Source organism: Netta rufina (genome assembly GCF_964035555.1).
Source record: "Netta rufina genome assembly, chromosome: 7".
Classification (NCBI taxonomy): Eukaryota; Metazoa; Chordata; class Aves; order Anseriformes; family Anatidae; genus Netta; species Netta rufina.
In genome coordinates, this window is record NC_140130.1 from 18,276,684 (window position 1) to 18,298,305 (window position 21,622).

Below are 21,622 nucleotides of genomic sequence, written 5' to 3' on the forward strand. Positions count from 1 at the left end.
TGGTAATTACCAAATGATGGAGGTGATCAGCAGAGCCTGCAGAAATTTACAAGCTACATAAGTAATCTAGGGGGCATTGGCTTAGTAGCTGAGAACACACGAATGCTAACTGCACTGCTCCACCAGACCAGAAAGCAGCAGCTCCTTGTTCACAAGCCTGCTTCTGTCCCAGCTAGAGGGACCAGAAGTCAACCCTAGGACGGCAAAGCTCAGCACAGGGTGTCCTTGCTCTGCTATCCAGGTGGTGGCGACGCTGACACCAGTTGAGTCTATTACAAACCCGAAGCAGGGTTGCTATACCAACGCTTACCACAATATCCTTAAACAGTCTGTGTATCCTTAAGCACTTACCCGAAATCTGCAGATCCTCTCGCTGCCCCTGCAGATGTAGCCGTGCTGCTCTGGCATTTTACTAGAAGAGAGAGGAAAGGAGGCAGAGAGACAAGGAATGCAGCAGCATTTGGGGCCAACCTTTGGGGATCTGAGAATCATGAAACTGGAATAGCTGTGGGGGACTGAAGTCTGGTGCAAATGTCCCAAGCCCTGGCGACAGTCCCAACAGAGGCACGTGCAATATCAGCTCTAATTTGAGGGCAGGCAGGTCCAAATTCATCCCTGAACTAATACCTTTGACTTCTGCCTCCACTTACTTTGGCCCTGTGCTACCAGAAAGCTCAACTGTTGGATTTAATTTTCATGAGAAAGTGCTCTGTTGGGATAAAATTAACCATCATCTTGCTGGCAGGAGAGTGACTTAGGTAATCCTGTGGTCCTGGAAAAAAAATCAATCCTCGTGTAACAGCACTTTCAGGATGAAGAAGTAAAGCACGAGAACGAGACAAGTGGCAAGATAGACTCCAGAAAGACCTCTGTTCATCCTCAGGAAGGGAGCAATGGAACTTTATGAGTTAATTTAGGATGCAGAGGGGTAAAAAGCCCATATGAAGTACTACGTATGTTGCCTAAGACACCTGTTTTCTCAGTTGGAATCAAGTCAGAGACATTTCCTATTCTCTCCAAACCACAAGGATAACCATTTCCCTTGACAAAGGAACATGCTCTCCCCAACACCAGACCCTACAGCTCTAATAGTGATGAATTCTCCTAAGCTTGCATGGTCTGCCCTATTTGCAGGTGGTCTTTGAGGAAGAGAGCATCAGAGCAAACCAGCACACCACCAGGCTCCCAGCAAAAATGGTTGGGAGGTTAATTTTAGTGAAGTCTTAAAATGTTAGGAATTGCAAGCCCGATTCCTTGAAGTTTGGGGATTTAACAAGCGCACCCTGAGTGGTGATCACCCTCCTCCGCTCTGTGCAGCCTCAGGGTTGTTTTATTCAGTTACTTCAAACCCTCCTCTGATGTTAAAGCCTTTGAGACAACTTCATTCAGCCCCTTAACACTGCCAGCCAAGGTCTCCTCTCTATTTTCAGCTACCAGTTCCTCTGTCACCAATCTTGCCTTTTCTCTAGAATACACTTTAAAAGAGTATTCTTAAAGTTTGCCATCACTTGACCCTTTCTGAGTAGTATTACTTTTTCAATTATTCTATCCTGAGTAATGCACTGAACTTGTTCCATATTTCCTTTATGCAGAGCTCTATCATTTTTAAAACCTTCCCTGCCTCCCTTCTGAATTACTTACTCCTCTCCATGTGGCCAGGACGATTTTTTTTTTTTAAACCTCTGGTTCTTATTCTATGAGATATTTTTGCCTGATTTTCTGATGTCATCCATCCATCCTAAGGCTGTGAAAAAGCATCCTCTTCTCACTGTCTGGATTGTGGTAACACCATACCCCATCAATCCCAAAACATCAAAGAGCATCCTACACATCAGAGAAAGGAGCCAAACACATGATTTACAGGAAAAACTGGGATGTCAGGCTGACATTGAGCTTTATATACACCGTGCCAGTTTCGAGTACTTCCATAGTTATCCTTATGAATCACATGCTGACGTAATTTGGCTCCTCCTGACACAACCCTCTCTGCCCTACTTTGCCCAGAGACAAGCTGAGGACTGAGAAAATAATTACAGTGGTGAAAGAGGAAGGGCTGGAGGGAAGACAAAGGAAATTTGGGTTGCATGAGTAGAATGAATGGGAAGGGCAAACACACTATGATACGGGTGAACAGGCTGAGGATGGGGAAATCTGGACAGTGGCTTCCTGACAACGCCCTTGCAGAGAGGTCATCTCCTCTCCAGCCAGGGCGTCCTGTGAACCCCGCTTTCTGCACCTCATCCCTCTGCTTCCCTCAGCCCTCTTTCCTAGGGGTCCCACCAGAGCAGGCTAGCAGGCACAAGTCTGGCTCTCAAGGGGCTTGGTTTTCTGAGGAGCTGGGAGGCAGCAGCTGCAGTCTCCATTTAACACCTCCACAGCTCCTAGAAGACACTCAGGTGGATCTTCCCAACCCCTGCTGCTGCCCTCCTGCCTCACATGGCTTCCCTCTGTCCTGGTGCAAGACGCAGCTCACACTGACGCTGTCCACCAGCTGACAGTCACTACTCACCACGTGGCTTCAGCTCCTGAGGTCAGCTGAAAAATTCAGTCCCTGGAGCCACAGCTGTGCCACTGTTCTGCTCTGCCTTGGAGATGGGCACGCTTCACACAGTGACAGCAAGACTCTCAGATCAAAGTGAGGTTTGCAAGAGGGAAGAAGTTATTTTGTCATTAACTTGAGGTGCCTGATGCCAAAAGCGTTTTTAAACCAGAGTCCAAAGAGCTCTACAGGCTCTGCTCCTTAAGAAGCCTATCGGCTTTTTAGCCCAGAGACTGTCAATCAAATGGCAGGCCCTGTATCTCACTTACTATCTCTCCAGCAAGGTATTTTTGTATATAAGATTTGCTGGTGCATTTTAGTAAGCTTTATACAAGCAGTTTCATGTACCATCACCAGATGTGCTTCACTAAGGAATACAGGACACAGACATTTTTGCTTTGCATGAAAAACACCTCTCTAGGGCTGCAGTATTAAATATCCTCCCATTCCTTACCTGAAATAAAATTCAAAATTAGTCACTCTTTAAAAAGAAAGATAAATTAAAAGTCTCTTTGAGACCCCCCTGTGTCTGTTACTGCCAATTTTCCAGATCTTATTTACTCTTTGGCACTTATGCTTTTGTTACAAGCTGTCTCATATCAGTGCATATAGCAGTTTTCCTTGATATACCGGTGCTACAAACCTATTCTATACAAACTGCTGAAGACTTCATGCCTGAGGCTTGGTCTTGCCATGAAAGCACATATAGCACTGCAGTTGTGCTTTATGCAATGAACAGCTATTGCAGTTGTCCACCACTTGATGCTTATGCAAACTTTCTTCTTAGACATGAATCAGCGTAACGAGCATCATCTGCTCGGCACCAATGCACGTGAGAATGACGATATCAGACATCACTCACAGCAACACTCAGCATTGACTCAAGAAGCTCCACAGATTTTACTGCCCACAGGAGTCCTCTCTCCACCTCCTGCATGGAACAAACAGACAACTCTTCCCACGATTCCTACACCTGACCCCAAAGCACCTATACAAAGTTTTATCTTCTCACTGCAATGAAGGAGTCACCCACTTATTCTGGTGATTAACTAACCTTTTATGATCTATGACATCTAATTGTCATGGATCCTACTGCATGTTGGTGCCCTATGCTGAAGAGCCTTGTGGTCCTGGGTTCACTCTGGTGAAATTAACTCACTTCATTTGATCATCCCACTACTGGGAAGCTCAACTTTTCTCCAGGCTGGGCTGCTAGTGCTGTTTGAAACAAAATGGATACTATGCTGATTTTGGTTTGTTCTGTTTCTTTTTTTTTTATAGAAACACTTTATTGCTGCAGTCAATAACCCTGTGTATCACACACAAATAACCAATTACAGTTTAAGAAACTAAAAATAATTCTGCAAGTGGCAATACTGAGAAAATGAACATACATGAAAGTATACAAAACTATACATTTAAGTTACTAGAAATTTACTAGCTAAAAAATTCTGCAGAACTGTGAAATGTCTTGTATAAACTATACAACACATGCCAGTGTAAAGTTGTTTAATGTTATACAATTACCTATCTACAAATGTTTTACCTAAGTACAAGATCAGCTGCAATTTTTAAACAGTTATCTTCTATACAAAGACAAGTGCTTTCAGTACTTCATTGGAATATACAGACACTGCAATATCTCAGAACTAGAAAATAATCACAAAATAAAAGGTCCTGTTTAGATGTTTTCTTTGCATATCTAATATAATGCTGCGAAAATCCAGCCAGCAATATCCTTGCTTTTGTATTTGCCCTGTTTCCCGCATATTTGAGAGGGATCCAACCAGAAACACAGACCTCCCTTTCATTGCTGGCCGCAACCTCCACAGCAGACTACACTGGAAATCTGTATCTTAACACGCCTCAGCTCTGGGGAGCCAAGTCCCAGTTTGCAATAGATACTTACCCAGAAAACACAGGGCAGAAGGAATCTGCTCCTGATACAGCACCAGCACAAGTAGGCTGGATGCCCTGATCAGCACAGGGGACACAGTAGGAGGGCTGGACAGGGAGTTACTATTGATTCCCAGGACTTCTCATGCTGTGGTACAGAGGCCCAGGACTTGTCTAGCTCCTTGCAGGCTTGGTGTAACCTTTGTTGAGTCCCTTCTGCTGAAGCAAAGTCAACCTCAATGACATTCACCAGGTAATGGTGGTGGAACTGGCCACCTCTTCAGAGCCCAGGAAAACATTTTAAACACTGACCTCCTCTGCAAAATACTGGATTACAGTTGAAGAAAGTCCTGAGAAATCATAGTAATTTAACATTTCATGATCTCATAAAGTGAAGCAATCTTATGCAGCATATGCCTGTTATTTCTAACACAACACATGTTCATGACCTGGCAGATGCGCTGAACACGACATAGCAGGGAGATTTCCTTGGCATAGTCAGTGATTTTTTGGACAGGACTTAGGAGTCAATAGCAAAGGGAGTCTGGTCAGATGTCTGGGCCATACCAGTAAACGTTCTGGCAATCTAGCAAAGGGGCTGTGGTAGATGGTATTGAGCCTACATTCCCTCCTATTTAAATTCTCATCTCAGGGAAGTCACAGGTAATCTGAGCTAATCCCGGGGAAAGGACAAGGACCAGAAATGTCAGACTTTATTTGTCATTTCGAAAGCTGCCAAAAGGAAGTTTTGGAATGCCTGGTGTGATGGGGGGCATGATCGCTTCCCTTACCAACATTGGGCAGAAAGAACGGTGCTCACCTGAGCTAGCATCAGTGCCTCACAGCTAGAAGCTGAAAACAAGTCAACAGAATCTCCTTAAGGAGGAAAAAAGAAAAAACACCATTCAGCCTTCTTACGCCATTTGATAGCACCATGCAGAAGCAGAGAACTGCAGCTCCAGAAGCCCCCTGTTAACATCAGGCAAGAATTAGCACAAGTGTGATCGGCATAAACAAAAAATCCTGACAGATGGATCTCTTCTAGTTCAAACCAGCTCCTGCTGGTTTAAGCAATCCTCAGTAGAACAGAGAATTAAATACTATGCTTTTCTTTCAGAAAAAAGCTACTGTGGAAAGGGAACGGTAAGCAGCAACACTGGCTAAAACAATTTTATCTGCAATTATTTTTCCCCAGAAGATTTTACTAGAGATGGTTTTTCTTCCCAAGTTGAAGATACATAGGGTTACAGCAAAAACAAACAAACAAAACAAAACTTCAGCATCCTGAATACACTGAACACCAACTGGCATATGTTGCATGGAGCTTCCAAAATGCCAAATGAGATTTCACAATGCTTTACCAAGAATCATTTGTGACAGTGATTGAAACAGGACCAGCATCTTACAGTATGCCATACTGGCGCTTGTCAGAACATCAGTCAGACACTTTTGCTTCTCAGGTGTGAGCTGGAGCACACACAGGTTTCATACCAGAACTTGTCCATTTTCATTTCATTTCCTTAGTGGCCACAGATCAGATGAGAACACACACAGCATCAGTCTGCAACTGATTCTGTGCATCTTGCAGACACGAAAGCCGTGTGCACTTGGGCATTTCAGAAGAAAACGGTGAAGGTGTATAAGACCTGATCAACCCACCTGAGTTTATCCAGTAAACCTTTTCACAGAACAAAAACCAAACCAAGACTCAATGTTATCTATCTGAGTTCTCGGAGCAGGATCATCCACAGTGGAGTTCAAGAAAGGGTCCAAGTAATTGCACTTTAAAATATGGCAGGTGTAGGCAACAAACTCTACATGAACGTGGCCATGAAGACTGCTGCCCAGGTATTAGCAGGGCTTCTCTGCCTTTATCACATAAGTATGGGATATCCTGACACTTCACACAGTATGCAAACCCATGCCAGCGCAGCTTTGCTAGGACTGTCCAGAAATCTTAATATTTTAAAACATTTCAAGAACAAGGTACCATGTTGTTCATGAAGATCACAGCCAGTAAGCTTCAAGCATGAGATCATACAGAGGCGCGCACACACTTTTCTTCTAACAGCTCTTAGTGTGTGTTCTCTTACCATACACCCCTCTGAGGCTTTTTTTTTTTTTAAGATTAATTTAGAAATAAATTAATATTACATTTTAAGAAAAAAATAAATCACTGATCTCTTATTCTTTGGGATATGTTAAAGCAACTAATTTTAGTATGAGAAGATTATGCCCAATGAAAGTTGTACTTGGAAAGGACAAAGTAAAACCTGAACTGGACCTCAGGATTTAATTCAGTATCTCAGTAAATAAGCAGAAGCTTTTACCTAACTGAGAAGTCCAGGCAACTCCTACTAACACCAATCAGAAGATTATCATTGTCTTTACAGAGATTCAGACTAGGCTCTGGTAGAGAAAGTTAGCTTTCAGATGCAGAAGCCTCATGTGCTGAGTTTTAGTGGGGCTTTGGGCCTGCCCCAGTCACACTGATGTGAGACTTTGGTTAAATGACTTGAAACTGGACAGTGGTTCAGTGAAGCAGAACGGTCAAGTAAATGGGTAAGTCTGTCTAAAGCTCTGCAAACAGATTTTAACACTGTCCCTCTTTTTGTTAAAGCTGACTGATTAAAAAGAAGTCCCAAATTCAAAGCAATAGCCAAAGCAATTCTCTGACCATGTAATTCATCGCCTCAGGACTAAAACCATGTTTAAACTCATACACTTAATGTAACATTCACTTCCTCAACTTTGAACTTAGTACTTCCCCTCACAATGCCAAATTCTTGGGTAATTCACACATGACACAGCACTAAAGAAGGAAAACCAATTTCAGCTGTATTGACTAAGTATCTTTTTTCCATAACAGCTCACATTTTTACTAATATACCAACAAAATCTTAACCAATGGTTCGGAATGAAAGTTACATCAGGTATATAGGTGCAGGTCTGTTGATGGCCTGACCTGTTTAAAAAAAAAAAAAAAAAAGCAAAACCAATCCCCAGAGCATTGAAACCATTACGTATTGAAAACAAACACTGTACATATCCACTACTTCCCAAACACAAGTCACGAGTGCAACATTCTTTGAAAAAAACATTGTTCCTCAAAGGAAACCCAAAGAGGCAGTTTTTTAGTGTTATGTTTAGTAAGATAATGTGTTCATGTGTTGGAAATCACAGGTTGGAATTTTAATTTTTTTTTAAATAAGGCAAGAGGTTTACGTTTCAGTAGAATGGATGGGGTAGAGAATGAAGAAATGTTCTGAAAAATGACACATTCTTTCAAGTTTCATTCTCATTGGACATACATATTACAAAATAAAGATTTTTAAAAGTGCTATATGCTTTATGAGTCTCATCACAATATGTAAAGCATAATTTTACACTTGCTGCCTAAGACAAAATGTTAGTGGCAGTGTTAGCAGTAGATTAGACTCTAGCTTTCTCATTTCCCTCAGTTTCTGGGACAGCCTCCTTCATCCTGCTTAGAAAAAAAAAAAACACAAGACAGGAAAAAAAGACAACAACCAACACTCTACACGTTTTCCAGAATCATTTAGAGTCATCTTCTAAAGTAACAGACTCCATGAAGTTGATGACAGTTCACCAGCGGCTTGCTTAATACCACAACCAAGGCTCATTCTACTCAGTAACCTGTGGCTCTTCGATCAGCCCAGTACGTGAGACGAAACGTTGAGAGGTATGCAACCATGATAACATTGACAGATACGCCAAAGGGATTTAAAAAAATTCCCACAAAACGCAAATGTAAAAAACTTCATCTGCCAGACCTCGGCTGTTAGCCAATTTTAAAAAGGTAGAGCAGTTTGCAGTAAACAATGATATTTTAAATCTTCAAGGACATACAGAAACACCCATCCCACCCAGCAGTCAGACGTGAAGGATTTCTGCAGCACAGTCTTCTGGCTCTGTGTAATGTGAAGAGTTTGTATCTGAATGGTGAACCCCAAGCATTTCTTTACTTTCAAAGTTTGGCTCCATTAGTGCAGGTTTTTCAAAAATATTCTTTTTGCTAGTTTCCGGACAGTTTTGTACATATATTACTCGGTTATAAGCTTTAAGTCTCTTCCATAGCTGTACGTACACTTTGCATTGTACATACATGAACAGAAGTCCTCCAGTGAAACCAATAGCCACAACCACCAACTTAGTCCAAAATGGCCATTCTAGAATCCCTGAAAGAAAGAAAGAAAAAAAAATGAATATATAAAAAGGACCAGGTCAATATTGGGTAGACAATATGGCGTCTCTCAAAAACATTCCTTAAGGAGACTATCACAGAGTTTGTATTCTGCCAATTTTTTTTTGTTTTGCCTTGTTTCTCCCTTTAAGTTAAACATATGCAGGCTTCTAAGCTAGTTGAGTTCACATAACATGTTGAATGAGCAGACAATTTTATCCTCATCAGACCCAGTATCTTCTAGTTGAACTACAGCATCTCTTCTGGTGCAAAATGGCAAGTGTTGAAGATACTGAAGTGTTCTAGCAAGCTTATCTGCCATATTAAGAACAACCACCTGTACTTTTCCTGAATTTGTGTGGCTTGAATACTCAGCCACTGGATCTTGTTACATTTCTATCGCCTACATTTAAATGAGGGATTACATATTTTATACATCTTCTTTTATAGGTCCTGAATCCACTCAGTCTCTCTCCTCTTGAAAGATAAGCATCACAAGATGGATATGAAACCACACTGAATCACACACTTCCAGGTTTCTCACAGAATCAGCAGCAGCATAGCAAAATCACAGGCAAGTCTTCAAAGTTTTTACCAATGTGCAGGCCACTGTTCTTTTGGAAATGCATGGTAGTGTGAAAAGATGGAAAATGCTTTAGTCCCCAAACCCAAAGGGCACTGCAACATGACTACTGATGAAATCCCACCAGTGATTAATATCTGAACCTCTGACTCACAGGTGAGCCATCTGATGCTATCTGTAGGCAGCAATAGCCTACGCTTGCCACTGTGCAGACATGAATTCATAAATGTATGCACACTCCCCACATGCACCCCAGCTCCTCGGAGCACTCCCCAGATTTAGAATCCAAATGAAGGGAGCAAAGACAGCATTGTAACACGTGCTAAATATTCCGTTACTCTTCCTAGTCATGTTCATCTAATATATTTATTTGCTAAAATAACCTGGAGACTACAAATCTTTGACAGCATATGCTTTTCATTATTATATGGAAACCTTACATTGAAAGAACAACAATTTTTACCATACACAGAAAAAAGTGTTGGATAGAACAAAAACTACAAGCTTTCATTCAAACCAGCTTCCTGACTGAAGCTATGAACAATCTAACTACAGCTAAAATTAAAAATTACTGCAAAACAGTTCTGTTTAAAGTGTGATTCTGTTCTGAAAAGAATAACGGCTCTGTGGGTTTGCAGGCCTATTGATGCTCAGCTACCTCCACAGATGATGCTCTTCAACCACAAGCTAAGCATTCTCCAACTGCTTATCAAGTTGGCATCCAGCGCTCTGCAAGCCAGTACAGTTTACTTTGAATCAGCCACAATCGCTCCCAGCCTTGTTACACACCCTGTCCCTCCTATCCCTGCCTTCAGGGGGAGCTCAGTTGCCTGAGAAACCGTTCTACAACAGATGGAAATCATGGCCCAGCACACCAAGGTAAACAGATTTCAATTTGGTAAATTTACAGCTGGCATTCTGAAGAAAACTTACTGTTCAAGAAGTTAAGACATCCTTGCAGTGGGGTGGCAACCACTGCATGAATTGCAGTGTGTCTCATCTCAGTTGCATGAATTGGAGTCCTAAGAATCAACCTGAATTTCTTCTGCTTCATGTACAACCACTAATTACAATTTCTCCAGCTGAACATGTCTCTCACAGGAAACTTGTGTTAACCCATCTCACAGATGGCTGAATAGAAAGACTAATCCTGTTAGTTTGGCTCAAAGATTTGGATTTAGGTTCCTCTTTCTTCTTCTCTTTTTTTAAACTGTTCTCATTTTGCTCAGCTAAAGGTAGCCATAGCAGCAAACAAATGCTTACATCCCTATCTGCTCAGTAAGTGTTGCAGTTGAAAACTACATTAGCTAAGCCAATGCAATTTTGTGTCTGCTACAGTGGATTGGTTCCCGTATCTGTGCATTTCATAACTGCAAAAGAAATTGCTCTGAAATAGACTTAAAAGCACCCACAGACAAATTTACACCAATTTAACTAAGTCATTTAAAAACTGCTTTTAACCCAACCCAACCTCAGGCTAAAGCTGCCTCATCTATGTAAAAGCATTACCTGCACACTCATGTTGTACACCCTCTCTGCATTCAGGATCAATAATTATTCCAAGGGAATAAGTGGGAAGATAACCGAGTAACATACCAGTAGTCTGTCCCTGTTTAATCTCTTCAGCAGTCCTGTCTATGAGGACATACAGAGACCACACAACGCAGGTGATGGCAATGATATGGAATGTCACAGAGCACATGATCTTCCTCCTCTCGCTGGCTGTCATCTGTAACTTCTCCCACTGTCAAGAAATCCAGAAGCAGAGCAAAAGATTAAGTATTTATCACAGTTAACAGAGAGTATAAAAACCAAACACTGATAAGAACAAAACCAGACAGCAGACCAGTTTTAGAAGTCACACGACGACTGTCCTGACCACAGCATGCGCGTGATGGCTGGCAACTTGCTCTGCTGTGACAGGAACAATCGGTCCTGGTGCAGGACGGGAACATCAGGGCTCAACTCTCACCTGGAGCCTCAGCACAAAGTCATCACACCCTGCTCACCCACACAGGCTCCAGCACAGCGGGATCTACAAGCAAGGCTGCTTCTCAGTGCGTTCGTAACTGAGCAGCAGGCACTCACACTCAAAAATGAACATCTTGAAGGGCGAAAGGGCTGCCTTGCTCAGGCAGGCATTCAATAACACACAGCAGTAAGAGTAGTACATGATCCAATCGTCCAGTATGTGTAAGATATCTCACTCTGAGCTGTTAAGAGGCCCCCGGTGCACAGCCAAGGCTGTTTAGCTCTCAGTTGAAGGCTGTTTAGTTCTCACATCCTACCTCTGGAGGTTTCATTCTATCTTCACGTATATTTAACGCTACTTACAGCAGCAACACCCATATTTTATTTTCAGTGTTTCAAGTGCACTTAAACACGTGCCCTAAGAATATACAGCAGAACTGGGCTAACAGCTTTAGAAAGTGAGATTATGCATCAAGTTAAACTCCCAGACCTGCATCTTTCAGCAATGTCTTTACAGCCGCAATAGAAACCACAAAGTCAGGTCACTGACATTTAGGAAGGATAGAAAGAATGTAGACAATTATTATAGATGCTTCTAACATAAAATACATGGAAATTTTCAAAAACAGCTTTTATTTATTTATTAACCAATGGCACCTGGAAGTTTTTTGTTTGTTTGTTTTTAAACGCATTTTCTCTGTATGATGAAAACTTTTGCAGGTTTATTATGCATCCTTCAGTGTATTCGCTTGGAACAAAGTGTTAAGGTGTTTTGTTTTTTTTTCCCCTCACACTTCCATAAAATATATACCAGGGTACTTAAGCTTCTCATACATACCCATGTGTTAACAGAGAGCTGCATTTGATGTCTCCTGAAATAACTCATAGAAAAAGTTGACTTTGAAAAAGAGGGAAAGTGTGGAAGATAATGAAGATGACCTTACTGATACGACTGAGATCACCCATCATGTTGAATTATTGTTACCAGTGCTTCAAATGCAAGAATGGTTGAACAACAAAACAGAGACTTTGTGATCCTCTGTCTTACCAATAATGTCTTTGGCTAGTTCAAGCCATATTTCTACATCAGTGGGCGTCCAAGTCTCATTATGGCACAAGAACTGAAGACTTCTAGCAATGACGTTAAAGATTCGTGCTATGCTACAAAATTATATTCTTTCAACTTCCTTAGAAAAAGACTGGACAAAACATTCCATTTGGATGCTATGTTTTAAATAAGAACTGGATTTTGTATTTAAACAAAGATGTTTAGTTTCTACAGACTCTTACAGAGTCACAAGGTCTTGAATTTTGACTAGTTAATGCTCCTCTTTTCAGTTCTGCAGCTAGAGCTCCTCGGCTATATCTCCTGTGAACTGCTGCCATCGGAGTCACCAAACCAACCCACATCACTTCATCTCTTCCATCAATACAAGTCCACATCAGAGAAGTTGTTCTGCAAATTATTTGTTCTGCCTCATCCCCAACTGGAAACTAGAATCTGGAAGCCCCTGGTGCACTGTTCTGATGACAGAGCAAATGGCATTTCACAATTACAACACTCAATATTTCTTTCTTTTTTTTCTTTTTTTTTTTTTAAAGTGTTGCTAGAACAAACAAAATAGTAATAATAATAAAAAAACACAGAAAAATCAGGTCTAATTGTCTTTTTTTTTTCCTCATTAAATTAAAAAATGAAGCTTCCCTCTCTCTCTCCTCACTTTCACTTGTACCATGACATGGTTTGTTCCTCATTCTCTTCCCTTTGTAACTTACTGTTTTAACACGCCACAGGCCAATAGACAGTGATGCAATACAGCCTTAAGATGCTGAGGATTTTAGATTCCATTTCTACCCTACAAATATGCACAAGCCCTGTTATTTGTTCCATCCTGTTCATAATCACCAGTTCCACACTGTTTTGTCCCCACTGACAGGATACCAGAAAGGGTGAGTTGAAGATGCAGAGGCAGCTTGTCTTCTGGCTGCAGCTGAACCTCTACAGGACTCTTTAGACGTATTTGAAAGGTAAATTCCTTCTTATCCTTCTAGCATCTGGTCTCTCTTCCATGGATGACCTGTTCAGATATAACTAATGATGCCAAATGACTCATTTCTGAAGGTGGTCAACAGCTTTCTCTCACAAATACACACAAAATGCCTCCCCTGCCCACTCCAGGCAGAATGAGCATAGAAGAATAAGCAGCTAATTGGCACCTATCGCACCTCTTTTTACTCAGGCTTCTCTAGAATAATTTCTTTCATGCCCTATGAATGGGCTGCGCAAAGAGTTGTCTGTTGAAATAACAGAACCTATGGCAACCAGTACTGCAGCTCAGAGTGACAATGCTCTGTGCTAAGGGGGCTACCAAGGAAAAAGCTACGGTTCTTCGAAGGCAATGATTTGCTCCAGTCATAAGCAGAGGTCATCCTATCAACAGGAGACGCTATGCTATATATACTGCAAATTGCACACCTCCACTTAAAAAAAATAAAAAATAAAAAATAAATGAGAGTGTTTGAATTATGTTCCATTTTCTGTTAGGAGTTGGTTGTGGAAACTGGACAAGTCCTCACAGTAGCTTTCAGATGGCTGCTGTCTAGACTTCCCACCCTATATGATTTAAGATCATCATATTTGATTGTGACGTCTCTCATTTATTCGAGCTCCAGACTAAGGTTATTTCTATTAACCTCTTTCACTTTGGTAGATGTGGCAAGATTTGTCTGTGCTAAGAATACCAGTGACTTCCACCTCAAAATCACAATGGTGAGGATTAACTGAATTTGAAAGCTTGGAGGACATGAACAGAAGAATTCAAGCACAAAACTGGACTTACAATACAAATAGTGTTTAAGTACGTATACTTTAAATCACCAGATTTATTAAAGGTATTCCTATTTTATAAAACAAAAACAGAGGTTCTAGCAACATGAAGTACTAAAACTTAGTCACACACAAAGAAAAGATAAAACATTTATCGGTGAACCTTCTACTTACACTAAAATAGGTTCTTGATAAAAAATGCTACAAATTTCAACCGAATTATATTCGGAATGTATGATTTAAAAGAAGTTTAAACTGAGATCTTCATATTTTCAAAAGAATTTAAAAGCCATGTAGACCTCAGTACATACAAAGTAATACAAAGCTCAGTCTTTCAAGAAATAAAAAAACAACAATATGGATAACTGCAAAGCAAATGCCTTTGTGCATTAGCTCAGAAATGCAAATGTGAAGTGAAAAAACAGGTTGCTGCATGCACATATGCATGAGCAAGCATGTACGTACTTACATTTACACAGAGAGAGCTGCTGGGCTACAATAAATCTCAATTATTTTTTTCCTGTTAGATGTGGGGCAATGCAACAAGAGAAAGGGCTGGAACTCATTTTCAGTTTCAGGTTGGGCAGTTGAACAGTATTCCCACCTTAAATTCTCAAAGCAGAAATATCATGAGAAAGGTTAAAGCAGAAAAATGCTGCCTCTCAGAGCTGGATTCCATCGATGTTGAATTTGCGAGGCTGAGTGTTAAGCAATTTAAATTCTGCACCTATACAAAACTGACCAGATTTGCTACGGAGCCACAGAAATATGATAAATACGTTGGTTCTGTGAGACTGTGGGCAAGGACAGCCTTCTTTCAGCATGGATGCATGTGTAACAAAGCCTACCTTTCGCAAAGGCTTCAGTTTTGTCTCCATGATGAACTCGTACTTGCACAGTTCACAGCATCGCGTATCTGAGCTCTTGATCCATTGCTGCAGGCAGGCTTGGTGCACAAAATGAAGACTTCCCGTGCAGTGACAGGGGGTAATCAAAGGGCTCTCGTCATCTCCTTCACAGTGACATATCCTGAATCAGAAGCAAAGCTGCTCATTAGAAGAGGAAGCAGAAAGGATGTGAAAGAGGCATGTAATATCTGTGATCACACACGGCTGTCCGTTGAGGATCCTAAGACATACATATCAAAGGAACATCTTTCATAAAGGAGCTACAACTAGAGAACTCCCTTGCTGCACAAGCACACACATAAACGCAAAATAATTGAGTGCAGACACTGCTAACTAATAGATGAGGCGGACACACAGAGCCTGACAGAAATTTGGTATCCTAAAGAAAAAAAGAAAAGTGTACAAAACGACAACCTTTCATCTACCAGAACAATAGCACTTAACTGAAAATAGTATTTAAACAGATCAGACAGCACTTCCCAAGACAAAATATGCAGAGGCACTGCTATCTACTCATGGATTATGATCTAACACAGAAGATGAAACAAAAATCCCAAATGAATTGTGAAAAAGCCCAACCCAGTATCATGAAGAGTTAATTTAGCCTGGATTTTGCACAAGGGAAATGATTATTTCTGGTGCCAATTGCTAAGAAACAGAACCACGCTGCAAAGCTATAGCATCGATTTTCCTCAAATACACCTACTCTAAAAGGACTAATGGCTTTGCTCTTCAATTCCTACCGTGCAAGAGCTGCTAAGGAAGGAACAGCTCTGCAAAATTCCCAATTTCCCTTACTGCCTAACCATGCAGACAGAAGGGACACCTGATACAGTGCTACTGCCAGGTGATGGCATTTGATTTCCAGCTTTAATTTATACACAGCACTTGGGCTGCATCAGACACCACTAACTCCTTCTAACCATGCGGAAGTGGTCATGAATTGAAAGGGGGATGGTAAGGAGCTCAGGGAATGAAAATAAGTTACTAAGCATATGTGAAGTACATCCTGGCATGCTGCCATCCCTGTCTATTACTGAAATCTCTTACTGATGTGTAGCATCTTGCCTCTCACGACCTTGCTGATAGCTAGCAAGTGGGACTGAAGGAGTAGGCAGATTACAAGAGCATCTTGTTGATGACAAGCCAGTAAGGAACTACATATTGCTGGTAACGTGGTGTAGTGTGTGTGTGGGGGGGAGGCACCAAAAACTGGCAGGTAGTAACACAGCCAGCTTCAGAAAGTGGTGTCAGGGAGGAGAAAGATTAGGACAGTAAAATGCTAGGTAGAAGGATGTGACAGTTACTCCTGTACTTGGTGTCTCCTGCTCCTCAGACATTCTTTGGAGCTGAGATGGGGCAGACCTGCAGACAATTCACCACGAAGACAGTCCAGAGTAGCATGTTCTTACTACCTGCATATATGATTAATACTCTGTAGCTAGAACAAGAACACCCCATCCTTTTTGGACCCTATACTACAGACATCACATGGGCTCATCACTAGCACCCAGTGCTTAGGTCTCCCTTTCAACGAAGGCATCCAGAAAGCTCTTTATGAATAAAACAGCGTGTTGGGATACAAACTGGGAGGTAAAAAGTAAAGAAAACAATCTTAAGCTATATGGACCCGATCTCAGAACCAATGTTCAAGCAGCCTCTTTTCCTCCTCATTTCCCACCCTCTGACACAAACCAGCAATGGCTGTCAGGAAAACACATTGCTCATTAAAAGCCAATGAATTTTCAGCTTGGCTTTTAGTATGCGTAGCTGATTCTCTCATGATATTCCCAGTTTGGGCACTGATGAGAGAAAAATACAGCCTCAGAACCCTGAACCTGAAACAAATTGAAGACAATTTATTTGACTCCCAAGGAAATTCTTTTGTTTAGTAGACTTGTTAAGTGCATCAGAGGGGTTAAAGGAAGCAGAGAGAAGGTTGCATGCTTCAAATTGCACAAATTAAAGCAAGGTGACAGGGTGAAGGAAGAGACAAACAGCACAAAGGCAGGGAAAGCAGAATGGTCACCACCGCACACGGGAGGGCTCGAAGGTCGGCGGTTCTCCAATAAACCAACCTGCAGGTATCCCCCGATGTAGACACAGGGGAGACAGGGGGGAATTTTTCTGAGAGAGGGGAAGGGCAGTCAAGGTCACTGTCCTTCTCAACTGAACAGAGCGGCGCCCGCTGCTCTTTTGTTTTCAGTTTCACTGAGGTGCTGTCCTCAAAGACGTCATCATCTCCCATATCATCAGAGCAGAAGTCCGTGCTTTCCACCAGCATGCTGGAGGACTTTTCAGCTTGAAAGTGACTGGAATAGCTCTCCAGTTCATGGAACTTATGCAGGCTGCTGGTGCTAGAGTTGTGGGAGAAGGAAAAAAGGTAACGCAACAGTTTTTTGCTTCTTGAGGTGTCATGGTCCACTTTGTCCTCCAGCAAGGGGATGTGTACAGCGCTGCGGTTCTCTGCTCCTCCCGATGCACTCGAATAGTTGGAAAGGGAAGGGATGTAGGAGTGCTTAGAATTGCTAAAAGAAAGAGGCCTGAGATTCAACGATTTCCTCTCTTTAAGATGAAATTTGTTAATCCTCAAATACTGCTCTTGAGTCGGGGTCAATTTGCCTTCTGAGCATGTTCGCTCCACATAGTCAAAGCACTCACTGGTGCTCTGTGCCTTCTGGTCCACGTCATTGAGGGACTTGGAGAATTTCATGGTGCGGGTGGGCTTTACATTCTTAGCAGACCTGAGTGCCTGGCCCCGATCCTGCCCACGGGAGTTTCTCTTTGCTGCATGTAACGTGTCCTGACAGATTACTGTCACAGTGACCCCTTGTGTCAGAGAGCTCTGGCAGTGAGGATTTTTCAAGACAACAGCAGACTGCACTGGACTGTGATGACAACATTCAGAAAACACTGCACTGGAACTGCATGCAGAACAGTGGAATAAAAGCACAGAAAGTAAAACACAATTACATAAGAGAACATGTAATTAAAAGTGAAGAAATGAGAATTACAGCTAGTGTGGGAATGTCATACGTAGCGGGCCAAACAGTCAGTGGGATTCAATGAAGCAGTGTTAGAAAGCAGTTGAGTCAAACAAATGGGACGCTTCAGATCAGAACCCCGTGTTGCTTACTTCCCCATACACATGCTTTTTCAGTTTTGTTTTTTCTCAACTTGAATCTTGCACGAGCCTTGCTGTAGCCATGCAAACATCACACTTTACCTGCAGATGTCCTGATTGGATGGTGTAACAGAAGTCCGAGAGAAACTATGAGGAGCAGAGATAGAGGTTGGACTTCCAGCCTGCAGTGAAATAAATCAAAGAGAAAAAAACAGTCAGAAACTGAAGAGTTTGGTAAGCACAGCAGTCGCCTTCAGGGTTAAACACAGCATATAGAGCCAGATATCACTCTACATCACATTCAAGGGCGAGCTGCAAGAAAGTGAGGCTTCATTGTCAAGTGCTAAGAAGGGAGGTCACAAAGCCTCATCCTTGGGAAAACAGAAATCAGAACAGAAACATTTCTCCCCAAGGTCAAATTCAGCCATCTCTGGAGCAGAACCTGCCAGCTGTCAGACATTGCACAGAACAATAGCTCAGGAAATGAGCAATGCTACAGTAATTAGCATAATTAGACGGAGGTGTGTATATAGACTAGTCGTAATTGAGCTACCACATAATAGCTAATCCTTCCACTCACAATGAATACAATAGATTAGTGGCTTGTTTTTTGTTTTTTCTTTTTTTTGTCTCCCCACAAGACATCACCATCAGTAATTCAACAACTCAGGCACTATATGGGGACATATTTTCAGTACTAGCATATGTACACGAGCACTGTCTGCCAAAACAGACCATTCCCTGAAGTACTCTTTGTACTTCATGAGGCCTTTCATCCCTGCTCCTACTCTGACAGGGTCTTCCACCTACTTGCAGAAAAGGTGTGGCAGCAGCCACGCTCAGGGGACCTGACAAGATCACAGTGTGAAATAGAATAAGCAAAGAATTCAGAGTAAGCAGCATCCTGTTTCAGAGTCGGAACTTGATGGCCTATTATTACAGGTTTTTTTTGCTGCTATACGCTGTGGGTCACTAGCTGAAAATTCAGGACACTTCCCAAAGGTTTTGGTGAGAATGAGACTGATGTTGACAACCCCCTTAATGGGCAGAGAATCTCTGAAACAGTTTTTCCCATGTTCCACAGCTGTTGGATATGCCGTGCAGCTTACCCGCTGCTGCAAATCTGTGCTCTCACATCCCAGTTCAAATAACGCTTTATAGCTCTCTTGACCTGCCCAAGCAAAGCCTGAAAACCACAATAGAGGAATGCATTCAGCACAACAAAACTATTTACACCACACCACACCACTGCATTGCATCTGTTCTTGGTACACAAGCATACATTATCACCTCTCTCAGGTCTCTTCAATTCTGTATTTAACTAATTGAAGAACCCCATGGTATATTTAAACAGGACCACTGTGGGCTTTTACAATACACAATGCTTGTCACACAATATTTTCTTCTTTCTTTGTCTGAGAAGGTGGGTATGCAGGGAGACTTATGCTACTTTATAAATACAAACACAACCGTCATCTTCCGTGTTACGTGACTCATCTGTTAAGGTTTTGTTTCTTTAGCCCAGCAGTGAAGAGGGCAATGTGCCTTGCATTGCAGCAGGATGTCTCAGGTACACCAAGCCTGAAAAAACATGTATCCATTTACAGCTGGGCCTGCAAGAATCAAGGGCAAGGCTCAAACACACACCTCTTGGTCTGCAGCGAGACACCTCAACTTGTTTCCCATCCTACCAAGATAGGTACGCATAGAGAAAAATAATTAAAAAAAAAAAAAAAAAAAAAAAAGAGGAGGATAACCTCGTTCTAGAAGGCAAACTGAACAATGTCTTGACTGTGACAAAACAAATTAAACATGTAAAGTTCAGTTTGGGCTTTATCCTGGAAAGTATGGTTCTTACACTTTACACCGCTTGCACATGCTAATGATACAGGATGTTGATCATACAGGGAAATGAATTCAGCTATTACTTGGATTTTTTCTATCTAGTCTTTAATCTATTCTACAAATACTCAACTCCTATTTCTTAAAAAGAGTGCAGTAATTTTTTATTTTTTTATTTTTTTTTTACGACATACAAGTTAGCGAAAGAGCTGACACACTATAATCTGGTGCGGTAATTACGCAAATGAAAATTAATATGACTTAAGTAATGAATTATTTAAAAAGACATATTTAGCAATCTTTTAAAAACAAAATATTGAACCAGTAAAACAGCACATCGCATTCTGCCATGGAAACAGAGTCATATATTGCTGGAACTGCAGTGACAAATCAATTAATAAATCTGTGTCTTTTTTTTTGTTATGAATCTATCACAAAAGGTAACCTGCTTGTAAAGAATCCACTCTCTTTACTTCTTCATTTTAGAAATGAAGCATTAAAAAAGACAGATGTGTATACAATGTGCCAGTCTAATAGCAGATGATTAGATTGAGTAATCCAAAATTTCCCTTCCAAACCCATGTTACCTGTTTCTTGATCCAAATGCCTGTCACCATGATAGAATGTCAAAGTCACACTGCTTGGGAAAACAAAAGGCTGGGACAAGCAAGAAATTATGAAATTTTGTTTACATTTCAAGATTGTTATTCTGTGGCTAGATGCCAGCACTGTTCACAATAGCTTGCAAACAAACAAAAAACTAAAACCACAAATCCACACCAAAACACCAACAAACATACCAAAAAACCACCCATACACAAACACACATGTGAAACAACTTTCCTTTTCCTCTTATCTTCCTGCTTCTCTTATACAGGAGGTCTTTTACTCCATCTTCAGACAAAATGCAAATGCAGCCAAAAAATGAACATAAGATAACACTCATGGAAAGGCACCACAAACTGGAACAACAAGGTACTGGAGGAAGTTATATCCCACCCTCAGCTGAAGCTGATGTAAACTGTGGCTACCGCTAACAGCCGTGGTTCAGTGTACCTCCAGTCTCTCGTACCTCCCACCCTCCTTTCCTCCCATACTTTTCGCTCGTGGAACTATTTACACAGCTGCACTGCAGATCAGATTAGGATACTGAGGTAAGGCCAAACTAACCACTTATTTTGCTGAGCTTGTTTAACGTCAGTCACTTCCCTGGCTTCACTTGCCAGAGGAACATTAGTTAGTTACAGCAATGAGTCTCTAACAGTGAGAAGAACACAAAAAAAATGCAAGTTGCTGCCCAAGAAGTAAGGAAGCCACAGCAAAGAATAAAGGAAGAAATACCAGCAGCCCTGGACCAGAACAGGACAAAGAAGAGGTGATGTTATGGCAGAATGCAGCAGAGAGGTGGATCCAGCTAGCTCGTAGCACTGACAGCTCTCCCATGCAAGGCTTAGCTCTAAAAAGGTTGAGAAAATAAGCAATCAAAACCTTTACCATCATCCTTTATGCATCAGAAGCATCCTCCCAAGTGGTAGCACCTTTGGGTAAACTAGCTACTTATGATGTGGACAGCAGCAAAAGGTTTTAAAACACTCCTTATGATAGGGAGTTTCTGCCATGCTCGTTCTCTGACAAGTATCCTAAGCTTGAATTTCACCCGTCTAACCCCAGAATCACTTGCTGAATCACTGTGGACTTTCATGCCCTTCACTCTGGGTGAATATCAGC

At 41.6% G+C, this 21,622-nt stretch overlaps 1 protein-coding gene across 4 annotated transcripts in view; it reads right to left on the reverse strand.

Annotated features, from left to right (window-relative positions):
* Positions 1-3,787: 3,787 nt before the first annotated feature.
* The window catches only part of MARCHF8 (membrane associated ring-CH-type finger 8), a 94,020-nt gene continuing 76,185 nt past the window's right edge, over positions 3,788-21,622 (reverse strand). For 3 of the 4 annotated variants that reach the window (XM_084290476.1, XM_084290477.1, XM_084290478.1), the window contains exons 4-7: positions 18,155-18,234; positions 14,869-15,049; positions 10,819-10,966; positions 3,788-8,634 (exon numbers count right to left, since the gene is read on the reverse strand). In XM_084290476.1, the coding sequence (XP_084146602.1) occupies positions 8,330-8,634; positions 10,819-10,966; positions 14,869-15,049; positions 18,155-18,234 (714 nt within the window). In that variant the 3' untranslated portion in view covers positions 3,788-8,329. Of the gene's footprint in view, positions 8,635-10,818; positions 10,967-14,868; positions 15,050-17,006; positions 17,853-18,154; positions 18,235-21,622 lie in introns of all 4 variants that reach the window. The other variant, XM_084290479.1, reaches the window with a different exon arrangement.